The 15,026-nt window shown below is 52.0% G+C and overlaps 1 protein-coding gene across 1 annotated transcript in view; it reads right to left on the bottom strand.

The window, feature by feature from the left end:
• Positions 1-15,026, bottom strand: part of CTNNBL1 (catenin beta like 1) — a 50,807-nt gene that overhangs the window by 12,909 nt on the left and 22,872 nt on the right. The window contains exon 11 of the mRNA XM_074920118.1: positions 9,554-9,735. Coding sequence (XP_074776219.1) covers positions 9,554-9,735 — 182 coding nt within the window. The remainder of the gene's footprint in view (positions 1-9,553; positions 9,736-15,026) is intronic.

The raw sequence follows: 15,026 nt of genomic DNA on the forward strand, positions 1-15,026 counted from the left end.
GAAGGCAGCAACTGCTGCTGAAGTGACCCCTCGGCTCCCAGAGAGAGGAGGGCTACTGAAACAGGAGCGCTGGAGAGAGGAAGAACTGTGCCAGCATGCAGCTCCTGCAGAGACTTAACTGGTATTAGCTACAGGAAAAAAAACGTCAAACAAACCGCTTCTATTTACAGAAGATCCCGTGGAATGAATATGAATGTGCCACAACAAACCAGAAAGAACCAAATAAACACGTTCTACAGTCTCCTCAACTGCACTTGGGGGTCGTATTCTACAGCACAAACCTCGGAGCCAAGTACGGAGTCACCGCTGCGAGCACACACAGGACATCTGTGCCCAGGCCCAAGCACGGCCGGTGCCCCAGCCCGCAGCCACGCCGCCCTCCCCCGGGGAGCAGGACCGGGCTCCCGGGACCTCTCCCGCGGGAGCAGGGCCAGCCCTGGGCGGGGGGCGGCCGGAGGTACCGGCCGGGCGCGGGGCACGGCTGCTGCTGGCCCTGTGCACCCTCCCGCAGGGCCCCAGCGCCGCCACGCGCCGTCCCCGCGCACAAACCAGCTGCAAGGGGGGTCCGAAACCAGGGCGTGTGGGACACGGGCCTCGAGGGGCAGAAAGCACCACGATCGTCTCCAGAAGCACACAGGGGGTCTCACGCGTCTTTAACCACTAATATTTGGCTGTACCAGACTGCAGCAAAGAACAAAAGCAAGTGTGTCTCTGTGTCCTTGCTTCTTCAGAAGGATTCTCTGTTGGGGGCGTGACAGTGGGATGGAGGCACCCTCAGCACGTTCCCCACCGACACCGAGCTCTGTGGCGCGGGGACACGCTGAGGGAAGGATCCAGCCAGAGGGGCCTGGGCAGGCTGGGGAGGGGGACGGGCAAACCCACGGAGTTCAACAAGGCCAAGGGCACGGTCCTGCCCACGGGTCGGGGCAATCCCCGGCACAAACCCAGGCTGGGCCAGGGGGGGATGGAGAGCAGCCCCCAGGAGAAGGACCTGGGGGTGGTGGCGGATGGAAAACTGCCTGTGAGCCAGCCATGTGCGCTCGCAGCCCAGAAAGGCCCCGTGTGCTGGGCTGCACCCGGAGTAGTGTGGGCAGCAGGGCCAGGGGGGGATTCTCCCCCTCTGCTCCGCTCTGGGAGACCCCCCTGCAGGACAGCAGAAGGACACAGACCTTAGAGCAGCCTCCCAGGACTTAAAGGAGGCCTACAGGTTTGAACTGACAGAGGGCAGATTTAGATGAGATCTAAGGCAGAAATTGTTCCCTGTGAGGGGGGTGAGGCCCTGGCACAGGCTGCCCAGAGAAGCTGTGGCTGCCCCCTCCCTGGAAGGGCTCAAGGCCGGGTTGGACGGGGCTTTGGGCAACCTGGGCTGGTGGAAGGTGGCCCTGCCCGGGGCAGGGGGTGGCACTGGATGGGCTGTAAGGTCTCTCCCAACCCAAACCAATCTTTTCATCAGTTTTATATGTAATTTACATACTCTCACTATATATATACAAATATAAAATTATGCTGGGCTCGAAACATTTCAAGTCAAGCTCTCAAGTTGCCACCCTGATGCTCTGGCTCTTTCTCATTTTGCCCATGAAGAGTTCCCAGCGGGGAGGAAGCAGCCCTGGAGCCAGCGCAAGGCGGGGAGGGAGCCTGGGGGCAGGCACCGCCTTCCTCGGCTCGCGAGAGGGAAGCGGAGTGGCCACAGGCCACACTCTGCACCCCCGGTGCCACAGGGGAGGCAGAGATGCAAATCATTTGCAGAATGTATGCCAATACCAGAAATGATGCTGGCAGTATCAAAGAGTATATGGTTTTAATATGGGGAAATAAAACCAAGCACAAAGGCGCAAAGCAAATGAGAGAGGCACGAGTTTCTCTCCCTTGCCAAATCACTCAGCATCGCTTCCTGCCCACAGGTCTGCACTAACACAGACCTTCTGTCTCAGATACCTCAACCTATCCAACACTGTAACGTCTCCAAGATGTCCTCACTGCAGCCTTGCTGGTTAAGACTGATGAAAAATAACGGCCATAAACATTTCCTCACCCAGGAGGAGAGGAGAAGGGGCATCAAGATTTGTTATGTACAGAGAGGAAAATGCAACGCGCAGAGGAAAGGGATCATCACCATCTCACTGCCGTCAGAGCTTTTAACGGGCACCTCCACGGCGCTGCCGAGCCTGGAGGCACGAGAAGCTGGGATGGGTGGCACCAGCACACGAAGAACCAGCGGCAGGACGTGTCTGCAGGGAGCCTGAACGAGGGCAGCTCGGCTCACCCACAGAGGGGCTGCTCCGGGCTCAGCCCCCCCGCGCCCAGCCAGGGCAGCGGAGAGAGGCTGCACGCACGCACCCCCCTTTCATTAGCTACGTATAAATGTAGCTTCCTTAGAAACAGATTTCTGCCCGAGGTGGTGTCAATTTTTCATGTACCAAAGAGATTGGGAGAGCTGCTGGCAGGAGGAGCAGGGGAGATAACAGGTTTATCGGTGGCCGGGCTGTGTGGCTGCTCTGTCATTCCGACAGGATAACGCGGGGGTGAAGGATGGCTCCGGTACATCAGCGCACGCTCGCTGCAGAGAGGCAGCTCCTCCACACAAACCCACACCAAACTGAATGTCCACGGTAAAAAAATATTGTAAAAGCCTCCAAAGTTCTTGCAAGATCCTATCTTCTTAAGGTGCAAAAGAAATGAAGACTTGTTTTTTTAAATATACCCCAGCAGATGCTCTGCTGATTTAGAAAGAAGACAGCATTCTGTATTTCACACTATTTTTTCCCCAACCTTCTTTTTTTAGAAGTGTTTAGAAGTGTTGACACAGTGTTTTAGTAGTAATATTCTCACCAGTGATAGATCTTCATTGCTTTTTTTCAGTATTTCTTTACTAGGAAACGCATTTTAGCCATCAGTTCTGCTTTGGTGCTCATACACAGATATTTATCCATTTTATCAATAAAATCTTTAAAACTACTGAGAAGTCTAAAGGAGCTGACACAGGTTTTTTAAGAATGAGGTTATTCTTTCAACATATCACTCCAGAAAATCCAGGAAATACTTAGTTGACAGGTCAAACTGTTCAAACAAATTATTTTACAGAAATATTCGAACTACCTAAACCTTTTTTTTTGATCAGCTTCCTGAAAAAACACACTAGTGTGTTTCATGCTCCCCCCCCCCGAAATCACAGTTATGCCGTGATGCAACTCCTGACCCGAAACCACCAACAATCGTGTGCAAGGACACCAAAGGGAGGGCGAACCTCGGGGAAGGGGGCGAAGCCTTTCTCCGGGGGCATTTCCAGGGGCTCGGCCGTGGGACCTGCTGCCCTGGGGGGAGGTTTCTGCACAGACCGCACCAACACATCCCTCACACGCACTGGTTTTGAAGTCCACAACCACGGCATTTGCTTTAGGTTGGATCTTTGGAAAGCGATGAGCAGCCGGTGCTGTTCAGAGTCCTCAGAAAGCAAAACCTGCAGCCGCCCAGCTTTGATGTGGGCTGGCAGCAGAGGCCAGAGCTGCACATCGCCCCGGGGCGCCGCCGCGGGCAGCCTGCCTGCCTCGGGGTACTGGGGATCTGCTCAATAACCCGCCCGCGCTCAGCCAGCGCCCACAGCGCCTGCACAAAAAGCATCGTTTTCAGGGAGGGCAACAGACAAGGCCAGAGGCAGAAGTTGCTGCCTGGGCCCCGTTTCTAAGAACAACTAAATGTGATTCCTTTGAAAAGCGAACACCAGAACGAGCCGCGCTCAGCACCGCCAAAGATCCCTTCAGAAGGGCAACGGTTCTCAGGTGCGGCTGGAATGCATCAAGAACAACTTTTTTCATACGAACATCCCAAAATCTCACAAATTCAAGGATATGGGAAGAGAGCAGCTTCTTTCGTTAGCAGAAAACACTGCTCCCCGCCCCAGCAGCTGGTTTGCCCCCCGCCAGCCCCCCCCGGCTCCGGGCGGGTCACAGCGCCCGTGTCCCACTCAGACCAGCATCACCCCGGGCTCTGGGGAGCCCTTCCCTCTCCAGACAGGCACGAAGACTTCAGAATGCGAGCAGTGTTTAAAACACCCTAATTAGATCGATCTTGACTTCAGCTGCGGCGTGTTGGAATACAGATTAATCTATTCCATGGCTGGCACTGGCAGCTGCAGCAGCAGGAGGTCCTGTCAAATCAAGCCGTAACATTACACTCCCCTGCCTTTATTATTCTCCCCCCCCTTTTTTTTTTACATTTCATTATAACGGACATCTGCCTAGCAGGGAGGAGGCTCCAGCACGCTCCCCTGCAACGCTGATGCAGAGGAGGCAGCATCCTCGGGGGGAAGGGGAAGGTGGGTGCTTCTGGGTGCAGGGGGACAGCAGCCATCAGGGGCACGAGCAGGGTGTTGTGGGGAACCCCGCAGCACGTGTTTAAGATCCTTCTGTCTTGTAAAGAACTCCTAAGGTAAATTGTGGTTTCTAATTAGGAGCAGGAAAGTACTAGGGGAAAAAAAAAAAAAAAAAGAGTCACCTCTTTCAGAAACTTCCCCCCTTCCCATGCACAAAACTCTGCAGGTTCACGCCTGTTGGGTGGGAAACTTGGAGAAAGCCCCTGGCAGATCCTACGGGGCAGCAGCTTCCCGGCCCCGGGAGGGAGGACGCCCCCAGCGAGGCCACTGCACCAGGACAGGCCGGGACCCGCCGCCGGGGAGGGCTGCGAGGGGCCCTTCTCCCCCCCGGCTTCCCGACATGTCTTGAAGCCCTTTGGGGGTTTTACAACGCAGCTTGTGACGTCCCGGACCCACGGCTCCCGCGCTGCACTGGTGCTTGGGTCCGTGACGGAACGAGGGACACACCACTCCCACGGGGCAGCGCCCGAGGAGCTCACCCGCTTTCACACGCACAGATAATCTGCATTTTAAAAGAGAAACCAGCTCAAGTATCCCAGTAGTTTGCCCAGAAAAAGCTAATCTTAAAATACTGACAACAGTAAGAAATACTGATTTTACTGATGGGTAAAGCGGGGCCTGGAAAGGTTGAAAAAGCTCCACACGTAAAGCCCCTGGTGAGCTGGAATCCAACCGTCATGCTGAACGTAAACCCAAAGTCTTTCTATCGACAGGGCAAGTTTATTTCTGTGACGTTCTTGTAACAGAGAATGCTAACTTTAATTGAGATAAATTTAACTCGGTACTCAGCATCATGGCTCATTCAAATAACAGATTCCTGTCGCATTCTGGAGGGTTGATGGTAAAATAACAAATTGGCATAATAAAGTTCTGTTTAAACAGACTGATGCCTTCCCTAGGTATTCACTTCAGAAGACCACCGAATGAAAAATATTTTCTGCTGGCTGGCAGAGGGTGTTCGGTGGATAAAGATAACTCTTTATCAGACCATTTTTCTGTTGCTGCCTTTTCGCTCTCCCATGCCCAGGGAACTTAGCTCTGCAGGAGGTTTTCATGCCAAGGGCTTTCCTGCCTTTCAGGGTGTGGTACAAAGGAGTAAGAGCATATTTACTAAGGAATGGGCTTTGCTCGCTGTTTGTTAAGGGAAGTGTTTAGCTGAGTGTCTCCAGAAGAGGCTTCCTTGCTGTTCGAGGGCAAAAAGCCACAGTGATGGGAATTCTCTTTTGGAAATTGGCTGAACTAATTCTCAGGTTATCAAATTAAGGATTCCTAAGTAAAACTGACATCTAAGTCAAGGGAAGGCATTTAAATGAAGATGAATTGGACAAACATCCTTTTATAGTTCATTAGACTCTCCAAGTGAGCAAAACTAGACTGCAAACAGACGTCCTGAGAAAGAGCAGGAGAATCCGCAGCCTGCCAAGGCCGTTAGGATCGCTTCGCTGCAGAAGGAATTTGTGTTTTCTCCATTTTTAGCTCCCCGACACTGTTCAAGAATCTCCAGTCAGCACCAGCACGTCAGCCTGAGTGCTGCTGGGGGAAGTCCAGCACCAAGAGCTGCTGCACCCTCACGGCAGCGCAGGCACGCTGACCCTCGGCTCGGGACGGAAGAGATTTGGGCACCAGCCACTCGCACAGCGCCCCCCGCGCTCCCAAATTCACCATACAGCAGCATTATTTCAAACCTCACCCTAGGTCCGTGCCAAGAACCCCCCAGAGCCAAATTCCCGTTGGTTCCGCGCAGCCACACACGCACGGGCACTTGCCTCTGCCCCCCAGCCCCCCGGCACCCCCGCCAGGACGCACCGACGCGGCAGATCTCGCCGGCTGACGGGCGCCGCGCAGCCCCCGGCCGGGCCCACAGCACATTTCTGCAGGACTGGGCCCTCGCCCTTCACCAGGGCTCGCCGCAGGCAGGCTGTGCCGCGCCGCCGGGTGTCACCTGCCCACAGAAGCCAGGGCCGGGCCGCGCTGCGTCACCCGGGGCTGCTGCTCCCTACAGCTGCCCAGCCCGGCTGGGCACTCACCGGTACTCTGACCCCACAGACACAGGAGAACTCTAAGCCGCTCCTGTCTTCAGCTGCAAAATATATCTGGCTTGAGTTGCTTCGCTGCCTCAGAAAAACGGAAATTGCTTCAATTTTTCCCCCAAACCTAATACCCGCAGAAGTATATCACGATCTGTACAAAGTCAGGCAAAATCAAAATACAAGTGTAGATGATGTGCAGTCGGTCAGACACCACCAGCCCAATCTTCAGGCTCAGATCACCCGTGAGGATGGTTAAGAAATTTTCCCTTTCTTTTTTCCTAATTACATAGTGTACATAAAGCATAAATATGTGCAGTTTGGATTTAAATTGTTCACAGGCTCCCTAGCGTAAAATAATTTTCAAACACTGACAGTATTTAAAATGTAGCTAACCAGCACTGCCACCTTTATGCTAGCTTTTAAAAACAGAGAGAAATACATTACAGAAAAGTTATTTTTATCAAATTTAATTTGGATTATAAATTTCTGTAATAAATAAAAGCTTGCTAAGTCACACTGAGGTGTTTTTTTCGCCAGGGTGTTTATTATATTGTCACGTTCAGAACCCGCCTTCAGGACAATAAAATAAACATTATTTTATAGACTACCTCTTCTGCAGGGAGCAACACTGCTATAAACTAAAGACAAGGGCGTATTCTCCTACGACCATCAGACACACACGAGACTCTGTGCTCTGAAGATGGAGCCCCGATGCGTCCCGAGAAGCGTCTCGGCACCGGCTGTGACATCCCCGCGGGCGAAGGGACGCCCGGGACTGGCCGCGGGGCGCTGGCGGAGCGGGCAGAGCCCCGGCGCACAAACGCTTCTGGCAGAGCCCTTTGGTACCTCACCTGGTGCGGAAGCATTTTAACAGGGCTGCCCTTTAAGCCTGCAATTAGGCTCCAGGGTTAACAGCCCATTGAGAATTTCCCGTGTTGCAGCACGCGGTCTCAGCGGCATTACACAGCGCAGCCCCTCAGCACTGCTTTTTAATAAATACTGAAATACTGACGCCTCTGCTGCAAAGCCACCCGGTAACCCTTTACAGGAACGGGTCCCTCCCCCGACACACACAGCAGCTCTCCCAGCAGAAGAGAACCATTCTAATTTATTTTATTTTTTTTTTTTTTTAACAGTTTGAACTCAGGATAAAGTTTTTACAAGAAAAGATGACAACGGAAGGCTGAATCCTCGCATCCCTTCTGATAAACAAGCAAGGAGATGTGCAGACCGAGCGAGTTGCCAGCTCAGCACAGAGGGTCGGGCCGGGCCTGCGGCGCTCCCTGCCCGAGCAGCCGCCCCAGGGAGTCCCTGCAGCGCTCCCGCTCGCCCCGCAGGAGCTGCCCCTCAGCCAGCAGTGCCCCGGGCACACAGCAATCGCTGCATCGCTCACGCAACATTTGGCAAAGTAAAAACATATACCGTGCTGCTTATACACGTGTCAGGACAATGGCTGTGACAGGCTCCAGGGGAACACTGTTAAACATCTCAATTAACTCCCATCCTTAGAAATTCAGTAACTCACCTGCCCAGTGATGCAAGACAAAGAAAATTGGACTTAGTACCACAGTGTTTTAGGGAGAGTTTATTTTAATAAAACTGATTTCTGGACTCATCTTAATGTTCTCCGTTTCTCCTGAATACTAATGAGATGGCGGTACGATACAAGACTGTTTGCACAGATCACTCCATTCTCCTGAGGGCAGATTTGCTTTTCTTCCTATCACGCAGGTAGTTAGGAAGTGACCCCGTCAGGGCTTCCCAGACTGGTACCTAATCCTCACAGTAGCCAGGGTTGCACACAGATGTCATCTGCAGTCTCAAAACCAAGCAGATCAGACAGAGATTAACTCACTTTTCCAAACTGAAAAATTAAGTCAATGACATGAGCCGCAGACCCAGATCTCTACGCAGCAGCTCATATTCCAGCTCAAGCTTTCTCTCAGTAGGAAGAATTAAACAACCTTATTTTCATACTGCAAATGAAGATTTCAAAACACCCCCTAAATCCACTGTTTGAGCACAACTCTCCAATTTCGTTGTGCAAACCCCAGAACACACGGCAGCGTTTCTTCCTCACTGTTACCTATACGAGACGGACACGGCAGCCGGGGTGTGTCACCCCACGCTGGGCTCGGGTGGGAGCAGCACGGCCCGGCCCAGCACGGCCCGGCCACTGCCTCCGTAAGGCACCTTGGAGCGCTGGAGCTCCACACAAGCCTCCTTACCCGCTCACCACCAGCAGAGTTTTCAAGGAGAAAACAGCCGCTTGCTGAATCTGCCCCTCCTCTTCCTCACCGCCCCGACCCGGGAACGGGCAGAGGGAGGGGCCGCCCCGTTGCACCCAGCTGCCAGGACAGGACCAAGGCCAGGTATCTGGGTTCAGAGCTCCCGTTTTGCTGCGTTTCCTTCCATTTTCCCTCGGTTTGCCAGACGAGTTAAGGACAGGTACTAGGCCAGCCTGGGACCCGCTCACACCGCCTCAGCTTTCGACAATATTCCCCCTCTACAGAACTGAGGTGAGTAACGGACTGGCACAAAGCCTCAAGCATCACTGGCAGTATTTAAAGTTTCTTCCAAGACATAGTCAATTATCAACAAAATGGAAAAGGTAATGCTGTCAGAAGCAGGAGGGACTGACCCTAGGTTCAGGCCAGCAGAAGATCCTGCAGTAATACTCCACAGTAGATTTCTGTTAAAGCAGTTTTCCAAGAGGAAAAAAATAGGAAAAACAAAAAAAAAAAAAGGCACCCTCAAAAGCATGCAGTTTATTTCTGCAATGCCTGATGTTCATCGAGTCACACTCCAGTGCTCAGAGCCATGAAAACACTGCTTTTGAGGTGACATTTGTAGCTGCCTCATTACTCTTTTCAAAAGAGTTTTGCATCAAAGAGTCAGAACTTCAAACAAGAGACCCTACAGGAGTAAAATAACTTATTAACAGCACATGAAATGGAATCGCCAGGCAGCGCTGATACCGAAACAAGGGGGGCAAGGCGAGGCAGCAGCGGGGCGGGCAGCGGGGCGGGCCCCACAGCTGCCCCAGGAGCCCCGGGCAGTGCCGAGGTGCCACCCCCCCGGCTGCAGGCGCCTCTCGGACACCTTCCTCCCAGTGACCGCCCGCCACAGCAGGCGCTGGAAGCACGCCTACCTTCGTGTTCCTTTTCAGTTGTGCCAACTTTCTTTATCTTCTTGGGCGATTTCATGAAGAGAGGAAAGATGGTCCTCAGACCAAGAATGTCAACGAACTTGTGACAGTTGTCTGTGCCCTCGGGTCCAATCATGGCGTGGTCCAGCACCTTCAGGGCACTGCTGCGGGAAATCTTCTTCTCTCTGTGAAAAGAAAGAGGCAAGTCAAACTTCTGAGGGACATGAGGAACTTTGGACCATGTTCCCTGGCAGAGACAGCATGAACAAGGGAAATGAGCGTGACAAGGAAAGTATGAGAGTCTGAGCAGAAGCTCTAAGCAAGATTCTCCTCAAGAAGACAAAACATTATATTGACAAATACTCTTTCCAAAACTGTGGCTGAGAACATTCTCTTGGTTATTTCCTTTTTAATGTCTTTTATTTCTTTTTCATTTTCTATTTTCTTTTTATTTCATTTTATGTATTTTATTGCTATGGTTTTATCATTTTTTATTTCTCAGCTATTGAAGAAGTTATTTCTTCACCCCCTTACAAACACTAGCACAGAACTGCAGGGAGACTGGGCTGGGTACACAAGGCAAATACTGTCACACCAAAAAGATCAGGATTTAGATCTAGCAATAATTCCGTTTAGTAAAGGAGTAAGTTTGGTGGTCAGCTATAACGAAGGAAAACCCATCCCCAGAAAGCATGTCTGGAAGGATGCAGACAGACTCTGGGCTATTCTGTTCTCATGAGAGCTCAGAATGCCGGTGCTGGTAACCACACCAGTAACACAGAGATGGTCTGAAAACAACCTCCAGAAGCCCTGTACCTCTCAAACCAGAGACAGAGGAGCTTGTAATTCATCCAGGGGAAAACTTAAAACACCTTGTGAAACACGAACTGAAAAAGCGGTCGCTGGTACAGCCCATAAACCCAACGGACCAGGTAACGTCGGCGGGAGCTGCCACGGGCTGAACAAGGGCCCCCACGTGCCCAAAGGCCCGGCCAGCCCAGGAGGACATTGCCCAGGGCAGCGCGTCACAGGCCCCGCCACCTCCCGCTCCAAGCGCACGGCAATCTGCCCTTCCCTAAGATAATAGTTTTTTAGCTGAAAGAGGGCAGATTTAGACGAGATCTAAGGCAGAAATTCTCCCCTGTGAGGGGGCGAGGCCCTGGCACAGGCTGCCCAGAGCAGCTGTGGCTGCCCCCTCCCTGGAAGGGCTCAAGGCCGGGTTGGACGGGGCTTTGGGCAACCTGGGCTGGGGGAAGGTGGCCCTGCCCGGGGCAGGGGGTGGCACTGGGTGGGCTCTGAGGTCCCTTCCCGCCCAAACCATTCCATGATTCTGTGCTATTGATTCTCTAACACACACCCACAGGCACGTGTAACAGGCCCACGCGGTGCTCTCTGCCTGGGGGGAGGACCATCCTCCTCGGACACCCGCTACCTGCTCCGCGCTGCCACGGGTGCCCCAACGGTACCGTGGGCCTGGAACAAGGACGTACGGAGGGCAAAGCTTTGCTGGGGGGGGGGTCAGTCCCCCGCTTGTCCCCGCGGCGCAGGAGCTGCCGTCCCAGTGGCACAGGGCACGCCGAGCCACCCAGCAGGTAGCCACTGGGGCTTGCCTCTGTCCGCCCAAGCTCCAGAGAGCCGCGGAAAACGCCCTCCCTGCAGAGAGCAAACTTTGTGAACCCCCGAGAAGATGGAAGCTAAAAACCCGGCTATTAACCCCCGGCCCAGCGGGAAGTTCCCCGGCCCCGCGCGGGCGCTTCCGACGGGCACGAGGCGGCTGGCGAGAGCCCCGCGGGGGCTGGGAGCTGGCGAGCACCAGCTGCACCCGCGGGCAGAGCCGAGCAGGGGGGCTCAGCGCCCACCCCCACTGCGGGGAGCTAAAAATAAAGTACCTCTTAGGCCAGACAATATAAGAAATGTTTTCAGGGGAAGTAATTGCATATTGATCAGCATTTAGGAAGGTTGCACAGAGCTGATCTCTGGAATATTCATTGGGTTTAAGTTCAGGCTTTTAGAGATCAATAGCTGCTTGACTGGACTGTCTAGAGTTGATTTTATTTGAAATATTTATTCTGCCAGAGGGCAAGCAGTTTATCTTAGTCTCATCTGTGCTTATTGAGGTAACTTTTAGCTGAACACTAATTCAAAGACAAGCATACGTGAGTATCGCCAAAGAGGGAGTGACCTCAGCCTTCATACGGAGCCCCGAGTTACAAATTTATTTGCTAACCATCGCTTTCCTCCTTTTAGTACTCTTACACATGAGAAAACTCTTTTGGCACGTTTATCATTTCAGAAAGAAGAAGTGCTAACATTATTTGGACTTTTCCATATTAGCATAACACAATCTCACTTCCCAAAATACTAGCAAAACCCCAATTCTAGATTTCCTGGAAAGTGCTGCATAAAGTGGCTCTGTTTAATTAACTAGAAGATTTAGCAAAGAGACAGTCTAAGTTTCCACAGGGTCATTAGGAACAGCAGGACAAGAAAACACAAGGATTTTAATAATAGTAAAAAATACACGCTGCAATAGCTGTAAGTCAAGCTTTGGGGAGCCGTAGGGGGTTGGTTTCGCTGTACAGGAGTAAGCGCTTTTCTGAGGGTCAGGAAAAGCCACGGCATAGCTGCAGAATAGAAAATCACGTTGCCCGAGCGATGCCCGTTTCCGTGAGGCCCCTCTGCTGCATCTCCCTGTGCACACACGCGCCTCCGGTTAATAACTGCGAAAGCCACACGTCATTTTCCCTATGCAACGGAGAATCTTCTTGACACATCCCCTGGGAACCAAGTGGCTGCATCTCCTCCAAACCTTAACACAATTTTACAGCAAAAGCAATAAGCTTCCTGTCAGCGTGCGCAAGGGAACTGACATTACAAGCCTGTTCTTCTCTTTTTTGGCTCTAAGGTAAACTGCATTTAGGTTACCACGGCAAGGCTGAGGGACTGGGTACTAAAAAGCGCTTCCTGACCTAGAAAAAAAATTGAATGTAAATCTGTGTGATATTCATAAACTTTCCACCAGTGGTTACCACCTTGATAAACCATCTTATTTTGATAGAGACGCGCCATAAAATAAACGAGCCTCCACTGCTGCAGAGATGCAAATCAAATAATTATATATGCCCGTGCTTGCATCCTACTTCAAAACTTCCTACCTCACTTCTGCTGTCACAGGCTCCCTCCTTCCCTGTCTGGTCTCTCCCAGACCCCTCGGCTCGGTGGAGTGGCCGACTGCAAACCCGAGACCTGAGCCCCAAGCCCAGGACTGGCCGTGGACACGCACATGCGGCCCACCAGCCACACTGTGCTCATTTCCAGGTGCCACCACCAGCTCCCCACGAACCAGCAGCAGCTCCCCCAATACCACATCATCCCTCACTGCTGGCCAGGCACTTTAAGGCTCAGCATAAGCGAAAGGAGCCCCGTTTCCATCACTGTAGGACCTCTCCAGCACGTGAAACGCTCAGCTGAAAGCTGCTGTACTCCCCTCCAGGTCTGTGCACGACCATTATTACCAGAACAACCTCAGCACTAGATACAGAATGCTACGTTCTCCAAGACAGTAATGGAGATTCAAGCCTGATATCTTTATTCTCACACAGCTTATCTATCTCACATCATGTCAATAAACTTTCAACTTTGCTTATTTGTCCTTTCATCCGCACAGACTATGGTACAATGATTAACCACCTTCAAAGTGAAAACAAAAAATAACAGATCTCTCCCCCCAGTCTTCAGAGAACACCGACAGGAGAGAAAAATATTCTGCCTTGTTTGTGGGCGAGGTGGTCAATCACGACTGCATGGCATTTCTGTTCTATGTCTTCTTGATACCTTCATGATAAACCACAAAGAAGGGCAACACTCTGCAGCGCTCCAGGTCACAGCTACCAAGGCTCACTCCCCATTTCCAGTGCCAGCCTGCAGGTACCAAAGCAGTTCTGTCCCGGAAAAACCGAGCACCTGAAAGAGCTTTTAAGCACACACCAAGAGAACTGCCAATTATAACAGAGGCTGACAGAATTAACAGCCATTTCATATCTTCTGCATATTAAAATACGTGAAAACCCCACAAGCAAACAAACACCAAAACCCTGCAGCATCAGTTCTTGGACGCTTTGCGTTGGTGGTTTGCAAGCTACAGAAACGTGCCCCATCTTCCTCACCGAGGCGCCAAGTCCAGCAGAGAGTTCTACTGCAACCAAAGCAAGGAGCCCCCGCGGCAGCAGCTGAGCACGCCCAGAGCTTTGCTCCCAACGCAGCTGCCTCCTCCCAGCACCCCCTCCCTGATTTTCACCTCCACAACCAGGGCTTTTCGCTCGATCAGACCATCTCCACAGAGCACCTGACCGCAGCGTTCGCTCCCTTACTGCTGACCAAGCGCCAGAACTCAGAACCCAGGAGGCTGGTTTTCACGAGGTGCCCGGAGATCGCAGAGCGCAGCCCCGCGGTCCAGCAGCTCCCAAGATCCGTGTTAACCATTTAAATAACACATATACGGCCACGTCTCGCCAGGCCTGGGAAGGAAGCTCCCCACGTGGGAAGGGAACAGCAGGCGGCCAGCAGGAGCCGCTCCGGGGCAGCGCTGCGGCTCCCAGCAGCCACCCTGACACGTGCACACAGCCTGAAGCATGGGCTGAGTGTCACCAATCCCACACGCTCTAGGTCACCTGCGTGATCATCGGGGTCAGAACCCTGCAGTGTCACTCCTTAGGGGTGTTGAGACAAAACCAGAATATTGTGTATAGGAATGAACTAACATGTCAACAACACAGTGTCAAATACTAAAGGAAAGCTGTTGGCAGCTCTTCAAAAGAGGAAAAACATGAATCTGCAGCAAAAGTACCAGCTTAACGCTTTCAACTCTAGTCTGAGGACACCATTAGAAGCAAGAAGTTTACTCTCTCTGTCCAGGTAGTGCAGCGTAGGACAAGTTGGGGCCAGAAGGGAGCTGGTCTGGGGAAAAGACTCAGTCAACTATCGACTCACATTATTTGTTCCAACAGCCAGGAAAGAACAACTTTTCTACACACCTGAACTAGATTAGGAGAGTTTAAAAAAAAAAAAAAAATCAACTGTCAGTATAGTCCATGTGTATGGAGAGCAGTGCTATAAGCATCTAGAAAACATTCCATGAATTGTTAGTTTTTTCCCATTGTCACTTTACCAATCCCATTCTGGCTGCACAGTAAGCTGGTTCCTAAGCATCAGAAGACTGAGGCCTTGGAAACTCCTTCCATTAACCATCAGCAGCAGCTGTGTCTAAGTCAGGCTTTGTCCCTCCTAACCCCTTCACAACTACAGGGTGGGGAGGAAATACATTCAGGGAGAAATTTTCCTCTTGTCATCATTCTCCAGCTGGGATCCTGGTACAGAGTAGTAAACAGTAGAGTCCAAAAATGGGGAAAAAGCTGTTAAAAATCCAAACACTGAGTCCCACCCACATGGCACAAGAAGTGCAAGTAATTAGTTCTGC

This window comes from Athene noctua, chromosome 16 (genome assembly GCF_965140245.1).
Source record: "Athene noctua chromosome 16, bAthNoc1.hap1.1, whole genome shotgun sequence".
Classification (NCBI taxonomy): Eukaryota; Metazoa; Chordata; class Aves; order Strigiformes; family Strigidae; genus Athene; species Athene noctua.